The sequence below is a fragment of the Heptranchias perlo genome, chromosome 3, assembly GCF_035084215.1.
Source record: "Heptranchias perlo isolate sHepPer1 chromosome 3, sHepPer1.hap1, whole genome shotgun sequence".
NCBI lineage: Eukaryota > Metazoa > Chordata > Chondrichthyes > Hexanchiformes > Hexanchidae > Heptranchias > Heptranchias perlo.
Genome location: NC_090327.1, coordinates 20,518,008 through 20,544,349, shown reverse-complemented (window position 1 = coordinate 20,544,349; position 26,342 = coordinate 20,518,008). Strand labels below are relative to the sequence as shown.

Genomic DNA, 26,342 nt, shown 5'->3' with positions numbered 1-26,342 from the left:
TACATACATTCTTGACGTCATTAGGGACATTCTGTGAGTACATGTGCAGTGTGCGTGATGCCATGAGTGGGGTTGATTTCCAGAGGGATAGAATTGAAAAGCAGAGAAGTTATGTTAAACTTGTATAGAACTTTGGTTAGCCCACACTTGGAGTACTGTGCACAGTTCTCTTGGAATCATAGAAATTTATGGTACAGAAGGAGGCCATTTGGCCCATTGTGTCTATGCCAGCCGAGAAAGAGCTGTCCAGCTTAATCCCACTTTCCAGCTTTTGGTCCTAGCCTTGTAGGTTACGGCACTTCAAGTGCATATCCAAGTACTTTTTAAATGAGTTGAGGGTTTCTGCCTCTACCACCCTTTCAGGCAGTGAGTTCCAGACCCCCACCACCCTCTGGCTGAAAAAATTTCTCCTCAACTTTCCTCTAATCCTTCTACCAATTACTTGAAATCTATGCCCCCGGTTATTGACCTCTCTGCTAAGGGAAATAGGTCCTCCCTATCCACACTATCTAGGCCCCTCATAATTTTATGCACCTCAATTAAATTTCCCCTCAGCCTCCTCTATTCCCAAAAAAACAACCCCAGCCTATCCAATCTTTCCTCATAGCTAAAATTCTCCAGTCCTGGCAACATCCTCGTAAATCTCCTCTGCACCCTCTCTAGTGCAATCACATCTTTCCTGTAATGTGGTGACCAGAACTGTATGCAGTACTCTAGCTGTGGTCTAACTAGTGTTATATACAGTTCGAGCATATCCTCCCTGCTCTTATATTCTATGCCTCGACTAATAAAGGAAAGTATCCCATATGCCTTCTTTAACCACCTTATCTACCTGTCCTGCTATTTTCGGGGATCTGTGGACATGCATGCCAAGGTCCCTCTGTTCCTCTACACTTCTCAGTATCCTCCCATTTATTGTGTATTCCCTTGCCTTGTTTCCCCTCCCCAAATGCATTACCTCACACTTCTCTGGATTGAATTACATTTGCCACTTTTCTGCCCACCTGACCAGTCCGTTGATATCTTCCTGCAGTCTACAGCTTTCTTCCTCACTGTCAACCACACGGCCAATTTTTGTATCATCTGCAATCTTCATAATCATACCCTCTACATTTAAGTCTAAATCATTGATATGGACCTCAAAAAGCAAGGGAACGAGTACTGAGCCCTGCGGAACCCCACTGGAAACAGCCTTCCGGTCACAAAAGCACCCGTCGACCGTTATCTTTTGCTTCCTGCCACTGAGCCAGTTTTAGAAACATAGAAAATAGGAGCAGGAGTAGGCCTTTCAGCCCTTCGAGCCTGCTCTGCCATTCAACATGATCATGGCTGATCTTCTATCTCAATACCATATTCCTGCTCTCTCCCCATACCCCTTGATGCCTTTTGTGTCTATGAAATCTATCTAGCTCCTTTTAAAATATATTCAGTGACTTTTCCTCCACAGCCTTCTGTGGTAGAGAATTCCACAGGTTCACCACCCTCGAAGTGAAGAAATTTCTCTGCATCTCAGTCCTAAATGTCCGACCCCGTATCCTGAGACTGTGACCCCTTGTTCTGCACCCCCCAACCAGGGGAAACATCCTCCCTGCATCCAGTCTGTCTAGCCCTGTCAGAATTTTATATGTTTCAATGAGATCCCCTCTCATTCTTCTAAACTTGAGTGAATACAGGCCGAGTCGACCCAATCTCTCCTCATATGACAGTCCTGCCTTCTCAAACTTCGCTGCACTCCCTCTATGGCAAGTATATCCTTTCTTATGTAAGGAGACCAAAACTGCACACAGTACTCCAGATGTGGTCTCACCAAGGCCCTGTATAACTGCAGTAAGACATCCTATACTCAAATCCTCTTGCAATGAAGGCCAACATACCATGCAATTAGGGATGGGCAATAAATGCTGGCCTTACCAGTGACGCCCACATCCCATGAACGAATCATAAAAAAAAATTGCCTTCCTAACTGCTTGCTGCACCTGCATATTTGCTTTCAATGACTGGTGTCCAAGGACATCCAGGTCCCTTTGTACATGAACATTCTCCAATCTATCACCATTTAAATAATACTCTGCCTTTCTGTTCTTCCTTCCGAAGTGGATAACTTCACATTTATCCATTTATACTGCATCTGTCATGTATTTGCCCACTTACTCAACTTGGCTAAATCGCCTTGGAGCCTCTTTGCATCCTCCTCACAACTCATGATCCCAACTAGTTTTGTGTCGTCAGCAAACTTAGAAATATTACATTTGGTTCCCTCATCCAAATCATTGATATATATTGTGAATAGCTGGGGCCCAAGCACTGATCCCTGTGGTACCCCACGAGTCACTGCCTGCCACCCTGAAAAAGACCTGTTTAGTCCTACTCTCCGTTTCCTGTCTGTTAACAAATTTTCAATCCATGCCAGTATATTACAACCAATCCCATGTGCTTTAATTTTGCACACTAACCTCTTGTGGGACTTTATCAAAGGCCTTCTGAAAATCCAAATAAACCACATCCACTGATTCTCCCTTATCTATTCTACCAGTTACATCCTCAAAAAACTACATTAGGTTTGTCAAACATGATTTCCTTTTCATAAATCCATGTTGACTTTGTCTAATCCCATTGATATTTTCGAAGTGTCTTGTTATCATATACTTTATAATAGACTCCAGCATTTTCCCCACTACTGATGTTAGGCTAACAGGTCTGTCGTTCCCTGTTTTCTCTCTCCTTTTTTAAATAGTGGGGTTACATTTTGGATCCAACTTGCCACTTCCCCTTGGATCCCATGGGCTTTTACTTTTCTGACCAGTCTGCAATGTGGGACCTTGTCAAAAGCCTTGCTAAAATCCATGTAGACTACCTCAAATGCACCACCCTTTTGACCCTCCTTGTTACCTCCTCAAAAAATTCAATCAAGTTATTCAGACACGACCTTCCCTTAACAAATCCATGCTGTCTGTCCTCAATTAATCCGTGCCTATCGAAATGACGATTAATACTGTCCTTCAGAATTGATTCCAATAATTTGCTCACCACCGAGGTTAGGCTGACTGGCCTGTGATTACTCAGTCTATCCCTTTCTCCCTTTTTAAACAACGGTGCAACGTTAGCAGTCCTCCAGACCTCCGGCACCATGCCTGCAGCTAGAGAGGTCAGAGCCTCTGCTATTTCCTCCCTTGCTCCTCTTAACAGCCTGAGATACACTTCATCTGGGCCTGGTGATTTATCGATGTTCAAGGATGCTAAACCCCTTAATATTTCCCCTCTCACCATGTTTATCCCAGCCAATATTTCACACACCTTCTCCTAAACTATAATGTCTGTATCGTCCCCCTCTTGTGAAGACAGAGGCAAAGTATTCATTAAGAACCATACCCATGCCTTCCGCCTCCATACACAAATTACCTTTTTGATCTCTAATAGACCCTACTATTTGCTTAGTTATCCTCTTGCTCTTTATATATTTATAAAACATCTTGGGGGTTTTCCTTGATTTTACTTATCAATATTTTTTCATGCCCTCTCTTTGCTTTCCTAAATTCCTTTTTAATTTCACCCCTGCACTTTCTATACTCCTCTCGGTTTTCTGCAGTATTGACCTCTCGGTATCTGACATAAGCTTCCCTTTTTTGCCTTATCCTACTCTGTATGCTCCTTGACATACAGAGGGCTCTAGATTTGGGTGTCCCTCCCGTTTTCTTTGTGGGAACATTTTTGCTCTGAACCCTCACTATCTCCTCCTGGTCTCCATGTTATAAAAAGGATGTAGAGGCATTTGAGAAGGTGCAAAAAAGATTCACCAGAATTGAGTTCACCATGTGAGATTGAGTAGAATGAGCCTTTTCTTTCTGGAGTTTAGGAGAATGAGAGGTGATCTGATCGAAACATATAAGATTCTGAGGGGGCTTGACAGGATAGTTGCTGAGAGGTTGTTTCCCCTGGCTGGAGTATCTACAATTGGATGGCAAAGTCTCAGGATAAGGGATCAGCCATTTAGGACTGAGATGAGAAATTTCTTCACTCAGAGGGTTGTGAATCTTTGGAATTCTCTACCGGAGAGGGCTGCAGATACTGAGTCATTGAATATGTTCACGGCTGAGGTAGATAGATTTTTGGGCTCTCGGATAATTAAGGGATATGGGGATCGGGCAGGAAAGTGGAGTTGAGGTCGAAGATCAGCCATAATCTTATTGAATGGTGGAGCAGGCTCGAGGGGCTGGATGGCCTACTCCTGCTCCTATTTCTTATGTCCTTATCTTAGAACTGAGAGAATATACTTATCAAGAAAAGATCAACAGGTTGGGCTCTTTTCTCGAGAAAAGGGAAGGCTGAGGGGTGACCTGATAGAGGTCTTTTAGATAATGAAAGGGTTTGATAGAGTAGACGTAGAGAAAATGTTTCCAATTGTGGGGGAGTCCAAAACCAGAGTTGATAAATATAAGATAGTCACTAATAAATCCAATAGGGAATTCAGGGGGGGGGGGGGTGGGGGGAGTCTTTACCCAAAGAGTGGTGAAAATGTGGAACGTGCTATCACAAGTTGTAGTTGAGGCAAATAGCATAGATGCATTGAAAGGGAAGCTAAATAAGCACGAGGGAGAAAGGAATAGAAGAGTATGCTGATCGGGTGAGATGAAGTAGAGGGGGAGGATGCTCGCGTGGAGCATAAATGCCGACATGGACCAGTTGAGCCAAATGGCCTGTTTCTGTGCTGCAGACTCGACGTAAATGCTGACCTTTTTAAGATGAAAATCAGCCATGATCATTGAATGGTGGAACAGGCTCGAGGGGTTGAATGGCCTACTCCTGTTCACATGTTGTGAGTGCCGTACAACGAGCTGGCAGTCCAGCTGATGTATCTGGTTCTTCTCAACACATTTATCTTGTTGGATGATTCATGAGGTGCAACAGTTCACCTCTTGTTTGACTCAATTGTATTTGGGTATATGTGCAAATAGCACAAAATTATCTTTTGCATGATTATTCCAAGAGCCTCAAAGCATGAGATACATCTTGCATGCGTCATTTTGCAGTATGTCATTTACGCTCGGTTTATTATTTGTGTTTCTGTCTCTAGTTTCAACTGGTTTAATGATACATTTAATTTTCTTTCATTCAACGTCAGTTAGCAGTGTCCAGCTTGATGTCCAATCACATTCAAACTGCCACGGAATTTGAATTTGACGCAACAATCTGCAAACCAAACTAAATGTCAACACACATTAATTCAGAATTTTTTAAAAAGCTGTTATTTATGAAATCAATGGTTGTGAATCCTATCTGAAACGAATGGCTGATTAATGTGAACAAATTAAATAGTCTGAAATATCAGTATATTTATGAATAAATGGCCATAGTATAGTGATTGCAGCAAATCTGAAATATTGGAAAATTGGGAATGCTGCCCCAAAGTTGGAGCAGTGAGTCATCTTCAGAATCATCATGTAAAATTTGGAAATCTTGCTAAAACCGTGATGCACAAGAGGTCTGGTTTACTCCTTACTGTTACAGCTTCTGTACAAGGCTTTCTGTAGCGTCTGTATATGGGAAGTGAATAAGGAAGACCAGACATGTGAGAGTGAATTTGTCCTGGTGTTCCATTAATAGCCCATTAGCAGGTTGCAGTGATTCAGAAACTGGGACATTAGAAGAGTTGTGAACCAGAATCGGGTGTGTGCAGCTTTCATGGGAATTGAACTAAACTACTAGGCATACCGAGCTAATAATAATCCATTGGACAGTGGGATAACTAATGCATTTATTTACTATTTACCAAAACAATTTATTTTTTCCATATTCAGTTTTGTGAGCGCTCAAAGGAAAAATATAGGTGTGCCAAGAAAAGCCTGATCATGATCTGGAAGGATTGTGTCTTTATGATGAATAAATACAACAACTTGCACATTTCATAAATGTGAGTCCATGAATGGAATGCGTTTTCATTGGTTAGTTAGTTTGAAAAGTATCATTAGTATTAAAGGAAATTAATGGAGTGCAATTTGGAAATGAGTGCAATCTACTTTATAAGATATTTCAAAATTGAAAGCGGGTCTTAAACTTTTTATTTGTAAGTTTGCTAAATTTTTGTTGGTAGTTTTAATATTTGCCTTGTTTCTTCTGGTAGAGTTGCTGGGCACATCCACATTCAAGTGTTGTGGTTTCAGGACATTTCACTGATCTGAAGAGACTACTGAATAATTAACTACAATTTTCACTACATGTGAAACATATTTATCTGATAACAGCAGTTCTGTTTGATTTAAGCTGCAGTTCTCTATTTGTTCTCTGGATGTGGATGCCACTGGCAAGGTCACATTTATTGCCCATCCCTGTATGCAGAGTGTGTTGTTGAATAACATGTTTGCACCTCAAGTTGCTTTTGTCTTCTGAAAAATAAAACATTAGTGGTTGTCATTGCTGTGTATTACCCAGATTATTTTTTCTTAACTTTTTGTAACTTTTTTCAGCAAGGATACTGAGGCTTCAGAGAGGGTTCTACGCAGATTAACTATAATTATGCTTGGTGTGAGGAAATGGAAATTCAAAGAAAGACTTGAAATATTATTTTTTTTTCATTAGAGGGATGAAGGTAAAGGGTTGAAGAGATATGGGAGCAGGGTGGCTAAATGTGATTAGAAATATTTGCTCATGTGAAGGGTAAATGCCGACATGCATTGGTTGGACCAATGGCCTGTTTTGTGTTGTAACTTCTATCTATTTTGAGATGAGAAATATTGATGCTGAGGAATGGAACACCATTGTCGGCATCATGCCTACCAGGTCAGGTATAGTTGGCAGTTAGATGCAGACATGAGCTCCCTCAACTCTTCCCCAAAAATATGCCGAGGCCACAACTCAGAAGATCCCCAATTAAATTAGCATGGTGTTTCGATTTTCCACATCAACCATCCTGAAGAGTAATCTCTGAGTGCGATTGCTGATTCAGCACCAAATTAGGGGCACTTTTGAGGTGTGGTCCATTCCTACATGGAACTGGATTGAGACTGCCCAGAATAATTTCCCTCAAAATCCCAGCCAGCAGAGGAGTATTTTTTGAACATTGAATCTGCAGTGGGATTTTGCGAGTTGATCACTTACTTATTCAGAATTACTGCGTGCATGGATTGAAGACAGAAATTCTGAGTAGATTCACATGACAAATACACAGTGAGCAAATCACCAAATTCATACAATCAAAGGATTCTACAGCACAGAAGCACAGAAAGAGGTATTGACCTACCCTCATTCCCTTTATTTTTTTTCTTTTTCAAATATTTTATCCATTTCCCTTTCTGATTCCATCACTGTTACACATTCCATGTCCTAACTGCCTTCTGAATTTTAAAAAAAGAAATCTCCTAGTCTTTCCCAAATTCGTATTCTTTGGAGTTTTGCAAATTTGCAGCTTATTTTAGAACTGTTCACAAAACTGTTCACAAACTCAAGGTTGTGAAAATCATGATGCCTGTGACAAAGCTCAATCATGATGCCTGTGACAGCCTCAATCATTGCCATTGAAAAATGCAGAAAAAAGATTTTGAAAAAGGCTGTTCGCTAGCAAAGTCGAATGTTTTCTCCACTGACGTACTGTTTTTCTTCTGGAAATGTTTGAGCAGCAGGAAAACCTTTTTAAAAATAATGCAATTTAAATTAGTATAGTTCATTTATGGAGAGTTTCTGATTCCCCTTCAAGGTTGACTGAACTAAGGGTGATAAATCAGAATGTGGTCTTTATTGAGTACAGATTTGTGACAGAGTACTTGGGGTTCCATTTTGACATGAATGTAGATGGAAAGAAAAGCTCGACAATCTGTTACTTCTTCAAACCCAGTGTTGGTCAGATTCTTTATGCGCTTGTACCTTTGTAGCATCATTCTGTTAAGTCCTGCTTTTGTTTATATTAAAAAGAGAAAAGCCGAAGCCTTTGTGCATCAGAGAGCCAACAAAACAACTGGCATGCACAGATAGTTCTGGTTCTACATGACAAACTGTGTGTTACAAATATAATCTTTGCAGTCTAAGTTTCTGAATTGTGGAGGTTTATTTTTCTTCACACATGCAAATCTTTAAAATACATTTTGTGGTGTATTTGCCTGTTACATTTGTATGAATAAAGTTGGTGGAAAATGTTTTGTACCAAATTTATTCACTATGCTCACTGCCATTCACTTAACTGGATGCCCATAAGGATATCCTCCGTCACTTCATGGATTATTGAAGCTTCTGTTTTGGAAGTATATTTGTATATTTCCTGTCGTTATTTGAACAGTTTTGTCTCCGTTTGAGAAGAATCCCTGATGGATCAGTGAGTTTAACCAGTGAATAGTTGAGCTGTATAGACTAGGAAGGTCTTGGGTTATTCTGGTCTGTTCTGAAGTGATTGATCTCAGCCAGGCGAAGTGTAGGGGTATGGTAACAGTACTGTAGTTGACCTCAGTACTCCTCGATCAGGGAGTGGAAATTTGTCTCGGATTCTTGTTATTCAGGGATCCCTGTTGTAAGGACAGCTCTACTTCTCTACCACTTCTCTTGACCCCTACACTGCCTCTGAGTTGTCAGATTGTTTGTCCCACATCAAGTGTTTGATGAATGGCAATTTCCCCCATAAATTTACTTCCTTAAACATTGGGAAGACTAAAACTATTGTCTTCGCATACCCGCTCCACCCCCCCATGAAACAAACATTTTTCCCTCGCTACCGACCCATATCCTCCCCACCACAAAAAACGCCTACTTTCACCTCCGCTCCTGCTTCAGCTCATCTGCTGCTGAAACCCACATCCATGCTTTTGTCACCTCAAAACTCAACTAATTCAGTATTCTCCAGACTGTCCTCCATACACTTGAGCTGATCCAAAAGTCTTCAGCCCGTGTCCTAACCCGCATCAAGTTCCGCTCACCCATCACCCCTGTGCTTGTTGATCTACATTGGCTCCAATCCACCAACACCTTAGATTTAAAATTCTCATCCTTGTTTTGAAATTCCTTCATGGCCTCACCCCCCGCTATCTCTGTAACCTTCTCCAGCCCTACAACCCTTCAAGATCTCTGCACTCCTCCAATTGTGGCATCTTGCGCATCCCCGATTTCCTTGACTCCACCATTGGAGGGCTGTGCCTTCAGTGCCTAGGCCCTAAGCTGTGGAATTCCATCCCTAAACCTTTCTACCCCTCAGCACCTTTCAGACCCTCCCTAAAACCTCCTCCTTTGACCAAGCTATTATCACCTCTCCTAATATCTAATTCTTGGGCTTGGTGCCAATTTCTGTCTGGTTATGCTTCCATGAAGTACCTCGAGATGTTCTCCAACGTTAAAGGCGCTATATAAATGTAATTTGTTGCTGTTGGAAGTCAGGTGAGGGCAAAATCTAATTTGGCTGTGATGCCCTCTATGGTAAAAATAACTTTGTAATCCTCACTGTCTAGGTTCATAAATGAATAATTAATGCTTGGGCAAGGTACTGGAGGACAGTGGGCACTTGTGAAACTACCTCAGTGAGAGGTCAATACCTTCAGGGAGAAGGGGAACAATGTGGCTCATCACGCATGTGAATGTGATGATTTCAGAATTTCTTTCAATTAGGGATGTGACTCGGAAACCATGTCAGATTTGTCTGCCTCTTTCTGATATGGTTGTCATGTGGATATACAAATCATCGCTCAGATTTTTTTCTATTCCTGAATTGCATAATTTGTATGGGTTTGCCAAGTAAAGATAATATTTTTAATCCTCTGCTGTTTGCACAGGTACAGTCAACCTCGCATGTGAAGAACATCTCTTTGTCAAGCTAATTAGTGATGTTTATTCTTTGCAGGGTTGGCTGTATTAACTAGAAATATTTTAATTTTAAGTAACGAACTATGCAACCTTGATTGAAGTACATTTTTTCATATTTTCAAATTTGGCTGCTGTGGATTTGTTAATATTTCTTCTGTCACTGTGGATTCTATCTGCAATGAGATCTCTTTTCACTGTTCTGGTACTCCTGTCTCACCCGAGAATGAATTTTTGATGCTGGTTTTCTCCCCCAGATACTTCAGAATCTGTGAATAGATGGATGGGATGTGTACTCAAACACCATCTCTGCTGCTGTGGCCTATTTAATGTTTGTAAACAATTTTACAACACCAAGTTATAGTCCAGCAATTTTATTTTAAATTCACAAGCTTTCGGAGACTTCCTCCTTCCTCAGGTAAATGTTCAGGAGCTCCTTGAAGCCTACGCATTTATACATATAGAACAATACATGGTGTTTACAGACTGCCCCTGCAACTGCCCGTTGCCAAGGCAATCACCGTGTTCAGACAGAGAGGTGTCACCTGCAGAACCCCCGAATACACATTCAACAAAAAAACAAACAGGGAAAAAAAACAGAGAAAAAAAACAGAGAGAGGCAGAAACATCCGGAAGGCAGAGAAAGCCAGCAAATGACCCATCATATTAAAAACAGATAACATTTGTTCGCTGGTGGGGTAACGTGTAGCGTGACATGAACCCAAGATCCCGGTTGAGGCCGTCCTCATGGGTGCGGAACTTGGCTATCAATTTCTGCTCGACGATTTTGCGTTGTCGTGTGTCTCGAAGGCCGCCTTGGAGTACGCTTACCCGAAGGTCGGTGGATGAATGTCCATGACTGCTGAAGTGTTCCCCGACTGGGAGGGAACCCTCCTGTTTGGCGATTGTTAAAGTTAATGTTTGAATATTTAATGTTAAAGGTGAAGCAGCCACAAGTTTGTTGTCATTTTGAAGCAGAATAATCACATTCCTGCTACTCATTGGAAGAACTTTGGCATTCCAATAGGAATAATTTGATCATTGTAAACAGTTAATTTGATCACCATACACATGTGGTATTCACATCGAGTTACATTGCACTCAATTTGTGACATTCAAAATGTGTGATGTAAGCGTTGGATTCATCGTAAGCACATCTGTATTCTGTTTAACGTCGATGACATAAATTGTTCATGAATTATGATGACTCTGATGTACAAAGAATACTTTGAAGCCAAAACACATAATTTCAGGCATGTACCATTTTAATAACACCCCTGTTGGCTGATGAATGCTGTTCAACACTGCCTGACAGCATTCTGGGAATATGGTGTATGAAATTCAATATGATGTAGTTGGCATGTGGATTGAAAGAATATAGTCAGTCGTCACTCTTTGCTTCCCCAGCTGTATGGAAAATATGGAAGCTGCCTTTTGAGGATCCAGGAGCTAGCTGTGGTACTGATAGGTTATTATAGTGCTGCCCTAGTTTCCCGGCAGTACGTGCTCAGACTCCAATGCTGCTCTGTGTAGGTTGTGATAAAAAGAGTTCACTCTTATGGTTGGAAAACGGCAAGATGAAACAGAAGTTTTATATTTTTATTACCTGACCTTAGGCATAATTTCAAATGACACAAAGGGAAAAAACAAGTCTATAGAAAGTGCCAGAGGCACATCTGAAGGCATACACTCATGACCTGGGTCAGATGTGATTTGCAGTGAGGCATCGGTTGAATTCTCTTGTCAGTTTTGTAAACAGGAGTCTGCGGGTGAGATTAGCATATTAATAAGGTGCTTGCTAATCAACTCCAAATGGAGCTGGCTGCAGGCTACAGCAGTGCCTTTTAGCAGTTTGCACTGGCAAGGATGGCTCAGGCGTACGAGAAACATGAGGAGAATTTGAAACTTGAAGGTGGTTTGGTGCAGTTCTGTGCTGAAGAAATTGTATGCTGTTCTGCACCACTGTGGAACCTGTAATGGGAGAACTAATGTGAAGGCGCATACGAAAGGAAGCAGGGTTTTTGTGTTGAACTGAACACATTGAAGTGTCTTCCCAGCCCCCTGCTGGAGCCCATTCTGACAGTGTTGAATTGAGACATTGTATGCAGTGGCCCAGCTAGCGTATACGCTGCTGCCAAGGCAGCAAGGCCTGTTCCAAGAAGCAGGTGCCGTCTGCATGGAGAGGAGCGGCTGCAGTCCATTCCCAGTATGCTGGGCCAAAGGTATTGACAGATAAAGAAATTCCTTCCCATTTAGTGAACAGAAAGAAGAAATTGGCAGTTGTGTAGCAACTGTTTTAAAAAATCTTAAGTATTTTGTATAAATTTTCTTTCGTTTTAAGGATTTATTCTTTTTAATTGCCATTGGGGAAAAAAATCTTATTTGAAAACTGTCCGAGTTTGTTATGTTTACTTTGACCTTGTTTGTATTTTTAAATTATTTTGTCATAATATATTGTTTTCAAGTATCAGATAATTGACAATTCATTTGCCTGGAACAAAAATTTTAAAAAGCGCTTCTGTAAAACGCTAATTTGTGCTTTGTAGCCGTACCATAACTCTCTGTTAGATTGTATTTACCTGCTATGACCTGACTGCTCCTCATTTTGTTTACAATGAAAAGCACCAAAGTCCAAAAGTGCAGGCATTTGCCACTGTTTTTGCTTCCTATTTGTACTCACTCTTTGTTATCTACAGTTTTAAAAAAGTAGTCATTTTTCAACATTAAATTTAATATCTAAGTATCATTAATAGATAAATTGTTGGCTATCTAAAGGGATGATTAAATTCTGATGGGTGTTTATATACTTCGAATCGGAAAGATAAATGCATTTGCTACTTCTGTTGGGGAGGGTTTAAACTAGTATGGCAGGGGGATGGGAATCAAAGGGCAGGTACAGATAGGACAAATTCAGACCAGGAAACAGGAAGTAGAAAAGCAGTTAGTGACGTAGTTAGTGACTCAGAAAGGCAGAAGAAGCAAAGGTTAAATAGTGTTCAGCACAGGAATTTGACAGGGTTAAAGGGTATATACTTCAATGCAAGGAGTATTACAAACAAAGCAGATGAGCTAAGGGCACAGATAGACACATAGCAGCATGATATTGTTGCTATAACGGAAATCTGGATTAAAGAGGGGGATAATTGGCAGCTCAGTGTCTCTGGAAATAGAGTTTTCAGGCAGGATAGAGTGGGTGATAAAAAAGGAGGGGTGGTAGCATTATTGGTTAAAGAATCATTTACAGTTGTGAGAAGGGATGATATGCTAAATGGATCATAATCGAGACCATATGGGTTGAGCTAAGAAATAAAAAAGGGGCAGTCACACGACGAAGAGTGTACTACAGACTCCTGAAAAGTGTAAGGGAGATAGAAGAACAAATATGTAGGCAAATTTCTGAGTGCAAAAATAAGAGGGCAATAATAGTAGGGGACTTCAACTACCCCAACATCAACTGGGATTCAAACAGTGTGAGGGGCACAGAGGGCGCAAAATTCTTGATCGGTGTCCAGGGGAACTTTTTTAGCCAGTACGCGACAAGCCCAACAAGAGGGGATGCAATTCTAGATTTAGTCCTGGGAAATGAAGATGGGCAAGTGGGTGAAGTGACAGTGTGTGACTGACCATATTGGGGATAGTGACCACAATTCAGTTAGTTTTAGCATTATTATGGAAAAGGACAGAGTTACATCTGGAGTAAATGTTTTAAATTGGGGGAAGGCAAATTTTACAGAACTAAGAGGTGATTTGGCAGAAGTGGACTGGACACAACGACCTGAGAAATCAGTGGGAGGCACTAAAAAATGAAATTCTATGGGTACCATGCAGACATGTTCCCTCAAAGAAAAAGGGTGGCACTGCCAAATTTAGAGCCCCCTGGTTGTCTAGAAGTATACGGGGCAAGATAAAGCAGAAAAAGAAAGCTTATGACTATCACAGAAAACTAAATACTGCAGAAAGCCGAGAGCAGTATAGAAAGTACAGGGATGACATAAAAAAGGAAATAAGGAAAGCGAAGAGAGGGCATGAAAAAATATTAGCCTGCAAGATTAAAGAAAACCCAAAGATGTTTCATCAATATGTTAAGAACAAGAGGATAGCTAAGGAAAAGGTGGGACGTATTAGGGATTTTTTTTTTATTCGTTCACGGGATGTGGGCGTCGCTGGCGAGGCCAGCATTTATTGCCCATCCCTAATTGCCCTCAAGAAGGTGGTGGTGAGCCGCCTTCTTGAACCGCTGCAGTCCGTGTGGTGACGGTTCTCCCACAGTACTGTTAGGAAGGGAGTTCCAGGATTTTGACCCAGCGGCAATGACGTAACGGCGATATATTTCCAAGTCGGGATGGTGTGTGACTTGGAGGGGAACGTTCAGGTGGTGTTGTTCCCATGTACCTGCTGCTCTTGTCCTTCTAGATGGTAGAGGTCGCGGGTTTGGGAGGTGCTGTCGAAGAAGCCTTGGCGAGTTGCTGCAGTGCATCCTGTGGATGGTACACACTGCAGCCACTGTGCGCCAGTGGTGAAGGGAGTGAATGTTTAGGGTGGTGGATGGGGTGCCAATCATGCGGGCTGCTTTATCTTGGATGGTGTCGAGCTTCTTGAGTGTTGTTGGAGCTGCACTCAACCAAGCAAGTGGAGAGTATTCCATCACACTCCTGACTTGTGCCTTGTAGATGGTGGAAAGGCTTTGGGGAGTCAGGAGGTGAGTCACTTGCCGCAGAATACCCAGGCTCTGACCTGCTCTTGTAGCCACAGTATTTATATGGCTGGTCCAGTTAAGTTTCTGGTCAATGGTGACCCCCCGATGTTGATGGTGGGGGATTCGGTGATGGTACTGCCGTTGAATGTCAAGGGGAGGTGGTCATTGCCTGGCACTTATCTGGCGCGAATGTTACTTGCCACTTATGAGTCCAAGCCTGGATGTTGTCCAGGTCTTGCTGCATGCGGGCTCGGACTGCTTCATTATTTGAGGGGTTGCGAATGGAACTGAACACTGTGCAGTCATCAGCGAACATCCCCATTTCTGACCTTATGATGGAGGGAAGGTCATTGATGAAGTAGCTGAAGATGGTTGGGCCTAGGACGCTGCCTTGAGGAACTCCTGCAGCAATGTCCTGGGGCTGAGATGATTGGCCTCCAACAACCACTACCATCTTCCTTTGTGCTAGGTATGACTCCCACCACTGGAGAGTTTTCCCCCTGATTTCCATTGACTTCAATTTTACTAGGGCTCCTTGGTGCCACACTCGGTCAAATGCTGCCTTGATGTCAAGGGCAGTCACTCTCACCTCACCTCTGGAATTCAGCTCTTTTGTCCATGTTTGGACCAAGGCTGTAATGAGGTCTGGAGCCGAGTGGTCCTGGCGGAACCCAAACTGAGCATCGGTGAGCAGGTTATTGGTGAGTAATGCCGCTTGATAGCACTGTCGACGACACCTTCTATCACTTTGCTGATGATTGAGAGTAGACTGATGGGGCGGTAATTGGCCGGATTGGATTTGTCCTGCTTTTTTTTGTGGACAGGACACACCTGGGCAATTTTCCACATTGTCGGGTAGATGCCAGTGTTGTAGCTGTACTGGAACAGCTTGGCTGGAGGCGCAGCTAGTTCTGGAGCACAAGTGTTCAACACTACAGCTGGGATGTTGTCGGGGCCCATAGCCTTTGCTGTATCCAGTGCACTCCGCCGTTTCTTGATGTCACGTGGAGTGAATCGAATTGGCCGAAGACTGGCTTCTGTGATGGTGGGGATATCGGGAGGAGGCCGAATGGATCATCCACTCGGCACTTCTGGCTGAAGATGGTTGCAAACGCTTCAGCCTTGTCTTTTGCACTCACGTGCTGGACTCCGCCATCGTTGAGGATGGGGATGTTTGCAGAGCCTCCTCCTCCCGTTAGTTGTTTAATTGTCCACCACCATTCACGACTGGATGTGGCAGGACTGCAGAGCTTTGATCTGATCCGTTGGTTGTGGAATCGCTTAGCTCTGTCTATAGCATGTTGCTTCCGCTGTTTAGCATGCATGTAGTCCTGAGTTGTCGCTTCCCCAGGTTGGCACCTCATTTTTAGGTACGCCTGGTGCTGCTCCTGGCATGCTCTTCTACACTGCTCATTGAACCAGGGTTGATCCCCTGGCTTGTTGGTAATGGTAGAGTGAGGAATATGCCAGGCCATGAGGTTACAGATTGTGCTGGAATACAGTTCTGCTGCTGCTGATGGCCCACAGCGCCTCATGGATGCCCAGTTTTGAGCTGCTAGATCTGTTCTGAATCTATCCCATTTAGCACGGTGGTAGTGCCACACAACACGTTGGATGGTGTCCTCAGTGCGAAGACGGGACTTCATCTCCACGAGGACTGTGCGGTGGTCACTCCTACCAATACTGTCATGGACAGATGCATTTGCGACAGGTAGATTGGTGAGGACGAAGTCAAGAAAGTTTTTCCCTCGTGTTGGTTCGCTCATCACCTGCCGCAGGCCCAGTCCAGCAGCTATGTCCTTCAGGACTTGGCCAGCTCGGTCAGTAGTGGTGCCACCGAGCCACTCTTGGTGATGGACATTGAAGTCCCCCACCCAGAGTACATTTTGTGCCCTTGCTACCCTCCGTGCTTCCTCCAAGTGGTGCTCAACATGGAGGAGGACTGATTCATCAGCTGTGGGAGGATGGTAGTTGGTAATCAGCAGGAGGTTTCCTTGCCCATGTTTGTCCTGATGCCATGAGATTTCATGGGGTCCAGAGTCAATGTTGAGGACTTCCAGGGCCACTCCCTCCTGACTGTATATCACTGTACCGCCACCTCTGGTGGGTCTGTCCTGCCGGTGGGACAGGACATACCCAGGGATGGTGATGCAAGAGTCTGGGACGTTGGCTGAAAGGTATGATTCAGTGAGTATGGCTATGTCAGGCTGTTGCTTGACTCGTCTGTGGGACAGCTCTCCCAATTTTGGCACAAGTCCCCAGATGTTAGTAAGGAGGACCTTGCAGGGTCGACTGGGCTTGGTTTGCCGTTGTCGTGTCCGGTGCCTAGTGGTCCGATGCTGGGTGGTCCGTCCGGTTTTATTCTTATTATGACATTTCGTAGCGAGATTTTACAACTGAGTGGCTTGCTGGGCCATTTCAGAGGGCAATTAAGAATAAACCACATTGCTGTGGGTCTGGAGTCACATATAGGCCAGACCGGGTAAGGACGGCAGGTTTCCTTCCCTAAAGGACATTAGGATGATCAGGGTAACTTGTGTGTAGAATCAGAATCAGAGAATATTTTGTCTCCGTATTCACAAAGGAAAGGGATGATCCGGACGTAGTAGTTAAAGAGGAGAGGTGAGGTGTGAAATATTGGATAAGGTAAACATAACGAGAGAGGAAGTACAAGAGGGACTGAAATCCTTGCAAGTTGATAAGGCACCAGGGCCGGATGGATTGTTTCCTCGGCTATTGAAGGAAGCCAGGGAGGAAATAGCGGATGCTCTGAGGATCATTTTCCAATCCTCACTAGATACAGGGGAGGTACCGGAGGACTGGAAGACTGCAAACGTAGCACCATTGTTTAAAATGGGTATGAGGGAAAGGCCGAACACTTATCGGCTGGTCAGTTTTACCTCGGTGGTGGGCAAACTATTAGAATCAATACGGAGAGATAGTATAAACTGTCATTTGGAAAGGCATGGTTTAATCAGGGATAGTAGCATGGATTTGTTCAGGGAAGGTCACGCCTTACAAATCTGATTGAATTCTTTGAGGAAATGACAAGGAGGATTGGTGAAGGTAGTGCAGTGGATGTTGTCTACATGGATTTTAGTAAGGCATTTGACAAGGTCCCACATGGCAGACTGGTCAGAAAGGTAAAAGCCCATGGGATACAGGGAAATGTGGCAAATTGGATCCAAAGTTGGCTCAGTAACAGGAAACAAAAGGTAAAAGTCGAAATATGTCTTTGTGAATAGAAATCCATTTCCAATGGTGTTCCACAGTGCTCAGTGTTGGGTCCCTTGCTGTTTGTGGTATATATTAATGATTTGGACTTGAATGTCGGGGGCATGATTGGCAAATTTGCAGACGACCCAAAAATTGGCCGTGTTGTTGATAGTGAAGAGGATAGCTGTAGATTCCAAGAAGATATCAATGGGTTGGTGGAGTGGGTGGAAAAGTGGCAAATGGAGTTCAACCCAGAGAAGTGTGAGGTAATGCGTTTCGGGAGGACAAACAGTAAAAGGGAATACGCAGTAAACGAGAATATATTGAGAGGGGAAGGGGAAGTGAGAGACCTTGGAGTGCATGTGCACAGGTCCCTGAAGGTGGCAGTACAGGTCGATAAGGTTGTGAAGAAGGCATACGGAATGCTCTCCGTTATTCGTCGAGGTATAGAATACAAAAACAGGGATGTAATGATGGAACTGTATAAAACGCTGGTAAGGCCACAGCTGGAGTATTGTGCGCAGTTCTGGTCACCACATTACAGGAAGGATGTAATTGCTCTGGAGAGAGTGCAGAGAAGATTTACAAGAATGTTGCCAGGGCTTGAAAATTGCAGCTACGAGGAGAGACTGGATAGGCTGGGGTTGTTTTGCTTGGAGCAGAGGAGGCTGAGGGGAGACTTGATTGAGGTGTACAAAATTATGAGGGGCCCAGACAGAGTAGACAGGAAGTATCTGTTTCCCCCAGCGGAGAGTTCAAGAACTAGAGGACATAGATTTAAGCTGATTGGCGGAAGGATTAGAGGGTTCATGAGGAAAAACTTCTTTACCCGGAGGGTGGTGGGTGTATGGGATTCGCTGCCCGAATTGGTGGTTGAGGCAGGGACCCTCAACTCTTTGAAAAAGTACCTGGACCTGCACCTAAAGTGCTGTAAGCTGCAGGGCTATGGACCAGGTGCTGGAAGGTGAGATTGGAATGGGCACCTGGTTGTTCTTTGAGCCGGTGCGGACACGATGAGTCGAATGGCCCCCTTCTGTTCTGTATCTTTTCTATGGTTCTTATATTTTTTTTTATTTGTTCACGGGATGTGGGTGTCGCTGGCGAGGCCAACATTTATTGCCCATCCCTAATTGCCCTCGAGAAGGCGGTGGTGAGCCGCCTTCTTGAACCGCTGCAGTCCGTGTGGTGACGGTTCTCCCACAGTGCTGTTAGGAAGGGAGTTCCAGGATTTTGACCCAGCGACAATGAAGGAACGGCGATATATTTCCAAGTCGGGATGGTGTGTGACTTGGAGGGGAATGTGCAGGTGGTGTTGTTCCCATGTACCTGCTGCTCTTGTCCTTCTAGGTGGTAGAGGTCGCGGGTTTGGGAGGTGCTGTCGAAGAAGCCTTGGCGAGTTGCTGCAGTGCATCCTGTGGATGGTACACACTGCAGCCACTGTGCGCCAGTGGTGAAGGGAGTGAATGTTTAGGGTGGTGGATGGGGTGCCAATCATGCAGGCTGCTTTATCTTGGATGGTGTCGAGCTTCTTGAGTGTTGTTGGAGCTGCACTCATCCCGGCAAGTGGAGCGTATTCCATCACACTCCTGACTTGCGCCTTGTGGAAAGGCTTTGTGGAGTCAGGAGGTGAGTCACTCGCCGCAGAATACCCAGCCTCTGACCTGCTCTCGTAGCCACAGTATTCATATGGCTGGTCCAGTTAAGTTTCTGGTCAATGGTGACCCCCAGGATGTTGATGGTGGGGGATTCGGCGATGGTAATGCCGTTGAATGTCAAGGGGAGGTGGTTAGACTCTCTCTCGTTGGAGATGGTCATTGCCTGGCACTTATCTGGCGCGAATGTTACTTGCCACTTATGAGCCCAAGCCTGGATGTTGTCCAGGTCTTGCTGCATGCGGGCTCGGACTGCTTCATTATTTGAGGGGTTGCGAATGGAACTGAACACTGTGCAGTCATCAGCGAACATCCCCATTTCTGACCTTATGACGGAGGGAAGGTCATTAATGAAGCAGCTGAAGATGGTTGGGCCTTGGACACTGCCCTGAGGAACTCCTGCAGCAATGTCCTGGGGCTGAGATGATTGGCCTCCAACAACCACTACCATCTTCCTTTGTGCGAGGTATGACTCCCACCACTGGAGAGTTTTCCCCCTGATTCCCAGTGACTTCAATTTTGCTCGGGCTCCTTGGTGCCACACTCGGTCAAATGCTGCTGTGATGTCAAGGGCAGTCACTCTCACCTCACGTCTGGAATTCAGCTCTTTTGTCCATGTTTGGACCAAGGCTGTAATGAGGTCTGGAGCCGAGTGGTCCTGGCGGAACCCAAACTGAGCATTGGTGAGCATGTTATTGGTGAGTAAGTGCCGCTTGATAGCACATTCGACGACACCTTCCATCACTTTGCTGATGATTGAGAGTGGACTGATGGGGCGGTAATTGGCCGGATTGGATTTGTCCTGCTTTTTGTGGACAGGACATACCTGGGCAATTTTCCACATTGTCGGGTAGATGCCAGTGTTGTAGCTGTACTGGAACAGCTTGGCTCGAGGCGCAGCTCGTTCTGGAGCTAGTTTCACAGCAGGTCCTGTTATCGACCCCATTAGACATGCACTCGCTGTACAATATTTCCGACCTCATACATTTCTTTGAAGAAAATTCAGCCTTGTATGAGCATGCATATATATATGCGTGCACCGTACCTGTGGTTTAACTCTGAATTCATGCCAACTTGCTGATTTATTTATTGGTTATGTTGCAAAGAACTGGTGTGTATTTTCCATCGACTCAAGGTTTTACTCATCGTTGAAACAAGCTTTTACTGGAAAGGGTTACACTGAAGCTAAAATCTCTTTTTTATGCATACTGTTTTCTTTAGCAACATATGGGGAAAACTGACAACTTGTCCATGATTAATAAAAATGGAGCAATGGACTAGTGAATAAATAATATGTTCCTGAAGGTAGGTAGCATGATAAGATACATACTTATATTTTCTGGTATTTGACTGCAGATTACAGCATGATACACTTGTAGTGGTAACATCATGATCGTTAGCCTTCAATTGAAGACGTCATTACACTTTAACTCCATAGACTGCACTGGTTGTCGCTGTCTGACGAGATACTAGCTGTCAGCACAAAAAGAAGTGCCAACAAAATGGAAGTGTGCTCATAACTTCACAGTGGAGATTTGCTTTTGAATTTGCCTTTTTTTTTCCTCCCTTAACCATACTGAAAGATTTTAGTACCTTATTGAAGTGACTTTTTTTTAAAAGTAGATGACCCTTGAGAGTGAGAATTGGTCCTTAATCATACTCCACCTATGAATTTTCCAGCAGTGATCGCTGGATATTAATTTAAGTTTAGAACGTTTACAGTTTTTTTTTCCAGTTCCCTCACCTGGGGACAGTGAAACCAATTGCAGTAACACCACCTCTGCCCTGACTGGAATCAGCTAACCCAGCAAAGACTAGTGATCAAACCTCAAACCTTCCTTCCTGTTATGTATTGATTGAAAGAAAAAAGAGCTCACGTTTATGAAGCACTTTTCACACCCTCAGGACATCCCACAGTGCTTTATAGCCAATTAAGTACTTTTAAGAACATAAGAAATAGAAGCAGGAGTCGGCCCTTCGGCCCTTCGAGCCTTGTCCACCATGGCTGATCTTCAAACTCAACTCCACTTTCCCGCCCTATCCCCATATCCCTTGATTCCCCTCGAATCCAAAAATCCATCTATCTCAGCCTCGAATATACTCAATGACTCAGCATCCACAGCCCTCTGGGGTCGAGAATTCCAGAGATTAACAATTCCCTGAGTGAAGAAATTTCTCCCCATCTCAGTCCTAAATGGCTAACTTCTTATCGTGAGTCTATGCCCCCTAGTTTTAGACTCTCCAACCTGGGGAAACGGCCTCTCAGCATCTACCCTGTTAAGCCCACTCAGAATCTTTTATGTTTCAATGAGATCACCTCTCATTCTTCTAAACTCCAGAGAGTATAGGCCCATTCTACTCAATCTTTCCTCATAGGACAACCCTCTCATCCTAGGAATCAATCCAGTGAACCTTCGTTGTGTTGCCTCTAAGGCAAGTATATCCTTCCTTCGATAAGGAGACCAAAACTGTGCATGGTAATTCAGGTGTGGTCTCGCCAAAACCCTGTACATTTGCAGCAAGATTTCCTTACTCTTGTACTCCAACCCCCTTGCAATAAAGGCCAACATACCATTTGCCTTCCTAATTGCTTGCTGTACTTGCATGTTAATTTTCATTGTTTTGTGCACAAGGACATCCAAATCCCTTTGAACACCAACATTTCATCGTTTCTGATCATTTAAAAACACAGATCCCTGAAGGTAGCAGGACAGGTAGATAAGGTGGTTAAGAAGGCTTTCCTTTATTAGTCGAGGCATTGAATATAAGAGCAGGGAGGTTATGCTAGAACTGTATAAAACACTAGTTAGGCCACAGCTTGAGTACTGCATACAGTTCTGGTCTCCACATTACAGGAAAGTTGTGATTGCACTAGAGAGTATACAGAGGAGATTTACGAGGATGTTGCCAGGACTGGAGAATTTTAGCTGTGAGGAAAGATTGGATAGGCTGAGTTTGTTTTCTTTGGAAGGGGAGGCTGAGGGGAGATTTAATTGAGGTATATAAAATTATTTGCGGACCTAGATAGGTCCTTCCTATCCACTCTATTTCCCTTAGCAGAGAGGTCAATAACCAGGGGGCATAGATTTAAAGTAATTGCTAGAAGGATTGAAGGAAAGTTGAGGAGAAATTTTTCACCCAGAGGGTGGTGGGGGCCTAGAACTCACTGCCTGAAAGGGCATTAGATGCTGAAACCCTCATTGCATTTAAAAAGTACTTGGATATGCATTTGAAGTGCCGCAACCTACAAGACTACGGATCAAGAATTGGAAAGTGGGATTAAGCTGGATGGCTCTTTTTCGGCCGGCACAGACGCAATGGGCCGAATGGCCGCCTCCTGTGCCTTAAATTTCTCTGAATCTATGAAAAAATATTCTGTTTTTCTGTTCTTCCTACCAAAGTGAATGACCTCACATTTCCCCACATTATATTCCATCTGCCACCTTGCCCACTCACTTAACCTGCCTATATCCCTTTGCAGACACTTTGTGTCCTCCTCACACCTTACTTTCCTACCAAGCTTTGTATTGTCAGCCAACTTGGATATATTACATGCGGTCCCTTCATCCAAGTCTCTGATATTGGTTGTAAATAGCTGAGGCCCCAGCACTGATTTTTGCAGCACCCCACTAGTCACAGCCTGACAACTTGAAAATGACCTGTTTATTCCTGCTCTCTGTTCATTAACCAGTCCTCTGTCCATGTTAATATATTACCTCAATCCCATGATCCCTTATCTTGTATAACAACCTTTCGTGTGGCACCTTATCAAATGCATTTTGAAAATCCAAATATACTACTTCCACTGATTCCCCTTTATCTACCCTACGAGTTACATCCATTTGTCAAACATAAAATTACAAAGCGATATTGATAGATTAGGTGAATGGGCAAAACTGTGGCAAATGGAATTCAATGTAGACAAATGTGAGGTTATCCACTTTGGATCAAAAAAGAATAGAACAGGGTACTTTCTAAATGGTAAAAAGTTAAAAACAGTGGGTGTCCAAAGGGACTTTGGGGTTCAGGAATATAGATCATTGAAGTGTTATGAACAGGTGCAGAAAATAATCAAGAAGGTTAATGGAATGTTGGCCTTTATATCTCGAGGACTAGAGTACAAGGGGGTAGAAGTTATGCTGCAGCATTTCAAAACCCTGGTTAGACCACACCTGGAGTACTGTGAGCAGTTCTGGGCACCGCATCTTCGGAAGGACATATTGGCCTTGGAGGGAGTGCAGCGTAGGTTTACCAGAATGATACCCGGACTTCAAGGGTTAAGTTACGAGGAGAGATGACACAAATTGGGGTTGTATTCTCTGGAGTTTCGAAGGTTAAGGGGTGATCTGATCGAAGTTTATAAGATACTAAGGGGAACAGATAGGGTGGATAGAGAGAAACTATTTCTGCTGGTTGGGGATTTTAGGAGTAGGGGGCACAGTCTAAAAATTAGAGCCAGACCTTTCAGGAGCGAGATTAGAAAACATTTCTACACACAAAGGGTGGTAGAAGTTTGGAACTCTCTTCCGCAAACGGCAATTGATACCAGCTTAATTGCTAAATTTAAATGTGAGATAGATAGCTTTTTGGCAACCAAAGGTATTAAGGGATGTGGGCCAAAGGCAGGTATATGGAGTTAGATCACAGATCAGCCATGATCTTATCAAATGGCGGAGCAGGCACGAGTGGCTGATTGGCCTACTCCTGTTCCTATGTTACTACTATTTCCCTTTCATAAAACCATGTTGACTGTGCCACATCATGTTATGATTTTCCAAGTGCTCTGTTACCACGTCCTTAATAATGGAATCCAGCATTTTCCCAATGACCGATGTCAGGCTAACTGGCCTTCAGTTCCTTGTTTTCTCTCTCCCTCTCCTTTCGAAGTGTAGTCACTATTGTCATGTCGGGAAACAAAGCAACTGATTTGCGTACAACAAGGTCTCACGTATGGCTATAAATTAAATGACCAGATAATCTGTTTTTATTGATGTTGCTTGAGGGTTAAATGTTGGCCAGAACACTGGGAGAATTCACTTGTTTGTTAAAGAACATAAGAAATAGGACCGGGACTAAGCCATCTGGCCTCTCGAGCCTGCTCCGTCATTCAACAAGATCATGGCTGATCTCTTAACTCAAAGCCATTTTCTTGCACCATCCCCATATCCCTTGATGCCTTTAATATCTAGAAATCTATCGATCTCTCTTTTGAATGTACTCAATGACTGAGCCTCCAGAGCCCTCTCGGGCAGGGAATTCCAAAGATTCACCACCCTCTGAGTGAAGAAGTTTCTCCTCATCTCAGTCCTAAATGGCCTACCCTTTATTCTGAGACTGTGATCCCTGGTTCTGGATTCCCCAGCCAAGGGAAACATCCTCCTTGCATCTACCCTGTCGAGCCCTGTAAGAATTTTGTATGTTTCAATAAGACCACCTCTCATTCTTCTAAACTCTCGAGAATGCAAGCCTGGTCTACTCAATCTCTCCTCATGTGACAATCCTGCCATCCCAGGAATCAGTCTGGTGAATCTGGCGAGTATATCTTTTCTTAGGTAAGGAGACCAAAATTGTACACAATGCTCCAGGTGCGGTCTCACCAAGGCCACATATAATTGCAGTAAGACATCTTTACTCCTGTACTCAAATCTCTTGTAATAAAGGCCAATATCAGCCATGGTGGACATTTGCCTTCCTAATTGCTTGCTGCACCTTCAAGTTAGCTTTCAGTAACTCATGTACAAGGACACCCAGGTCCCTTTGAACATCAACATTTCCCAATCTCTTACCATTTAAAAAATACTCTGCATTTCTGTTTTTCCTACCAAAGTGGATATCTGCACAGTTTTCCACATATATTCCATCTGCCATGTCCTTGACCACTCACTTAGCCTGTCTATATCCCCTTGAAGCCTCTTTACATCTTTTTCACAACTCATATTCCCACCTAGTTTTGTATCATCAGCAAACTTGGAAATATTACATTTGGTCCCCTCATCCAAATCATTGATATAGATTGTGAATAGCTGGGGCCCAAGCACCGATCCCTGCAGTACCCCACTCGTCATAGTCTGCCAACCTGAAAAAGACCTGTTTATTCCTACTCTCTGTCTGTTACCCAATTCTCAATCCATGCCAGTATAGTACCCCCAATTCCATGTGTGCTAACTTTGTTCACCAACCTCCTGTGTGGGACCTTATCGAAGGCCTCTCAAAATCCAAATACACCACATCCACTGGTTCCCCCTTATCTCTTCTACTAGTTACATCCTCAAAGAACTCTAATAGGTTTGTCAAACATGATTTCCCTTCCATAAATCCATGTTGACTCTGCCAAATCCTATTATTATTTTCTAAGTGTCCTGTTATCACATCCTTTATAATAGATTCCAGCATTTTCCCTACGACTGATGTCAGGCTAACAGGTCTGTAGTTCCCTGTTTTCTCTCTCCCTCCTTTCTTAAATAGTAGGGTTATATTTGCTACCCTCCAAACTTGATGGCTCAGTATGAAAAGGCACCATCTACTATACTATGACATGATATGGAAGTGTTAAAAAGGGAGTTGTAGTTTATGATTTGTGATTCCCGTGTTCAGCTACTCTCTGGTAATCACTTCTGGCAATCTATTCATCTGTAAATGCATCTTCGTGGACTGTTTCGGTTCTGGATTTATACAATTCTTAATTTGTTATTTAAAAAAATACAATCTAAATCTGTCCTCATAATTCACCAAGAGTGCATGCCTCACAGGTTGAGGATTGATCAACATGTAGAGCTTCCTTCCAGCTGCAACTAATTTTTTTTTAAACATCAGTTTGCATCATGGAATCTGCACACCTGTTGGTTCTCAGACTTTTGTTGGCAGTGGGATTATGATGTATGCATTTTAATCAAATGATTGGCTCAGTTAAATAATAAGTAATTCTCATCTGCTTGTGTACAGTTGAGTTATCCTTTGAAAAGGTTGTCTTTTGGTTCATTTTTTCCCCTTTCAAACCTCATAGAGATTGT

At 43.4% G+C, this 26,342-nt stretch overlaps 1 protein-coding gene across 7 annotated transcripts in view; it reads left to right on the top strand.

Annotated features, from left to right (window-relative positions):
* The window catches only part of LOC137310916 (focal adhesion kinase 1), a 585,674-nt gene that overhangs the window by 132,617 nt on the left and 426,715 nt on the right, over window positions 1-26,342 (top strand). The window contains exon 1 of one of the 7 annotated variants that reach the window (XM_067978467.1): window positions 11,887-11,990. The exons of 5 other annotated variants lie outside the window; for them this stretch is intronic. In XM_067978467.1, the coding sequence (XP_067834568.1) occupies window positions 11,945-11,990 (46 nt within the window). In that variant the 5' untranslated portion in view covers window positions 11,887-11,944. Of the gene's footprint in view, window positions 1-11,886; window positions 11,991-26,342 lie in introns of those variants that run through there. One more of the 7 variants, XM_067978465.1, reaches the window with a different exon arrangement.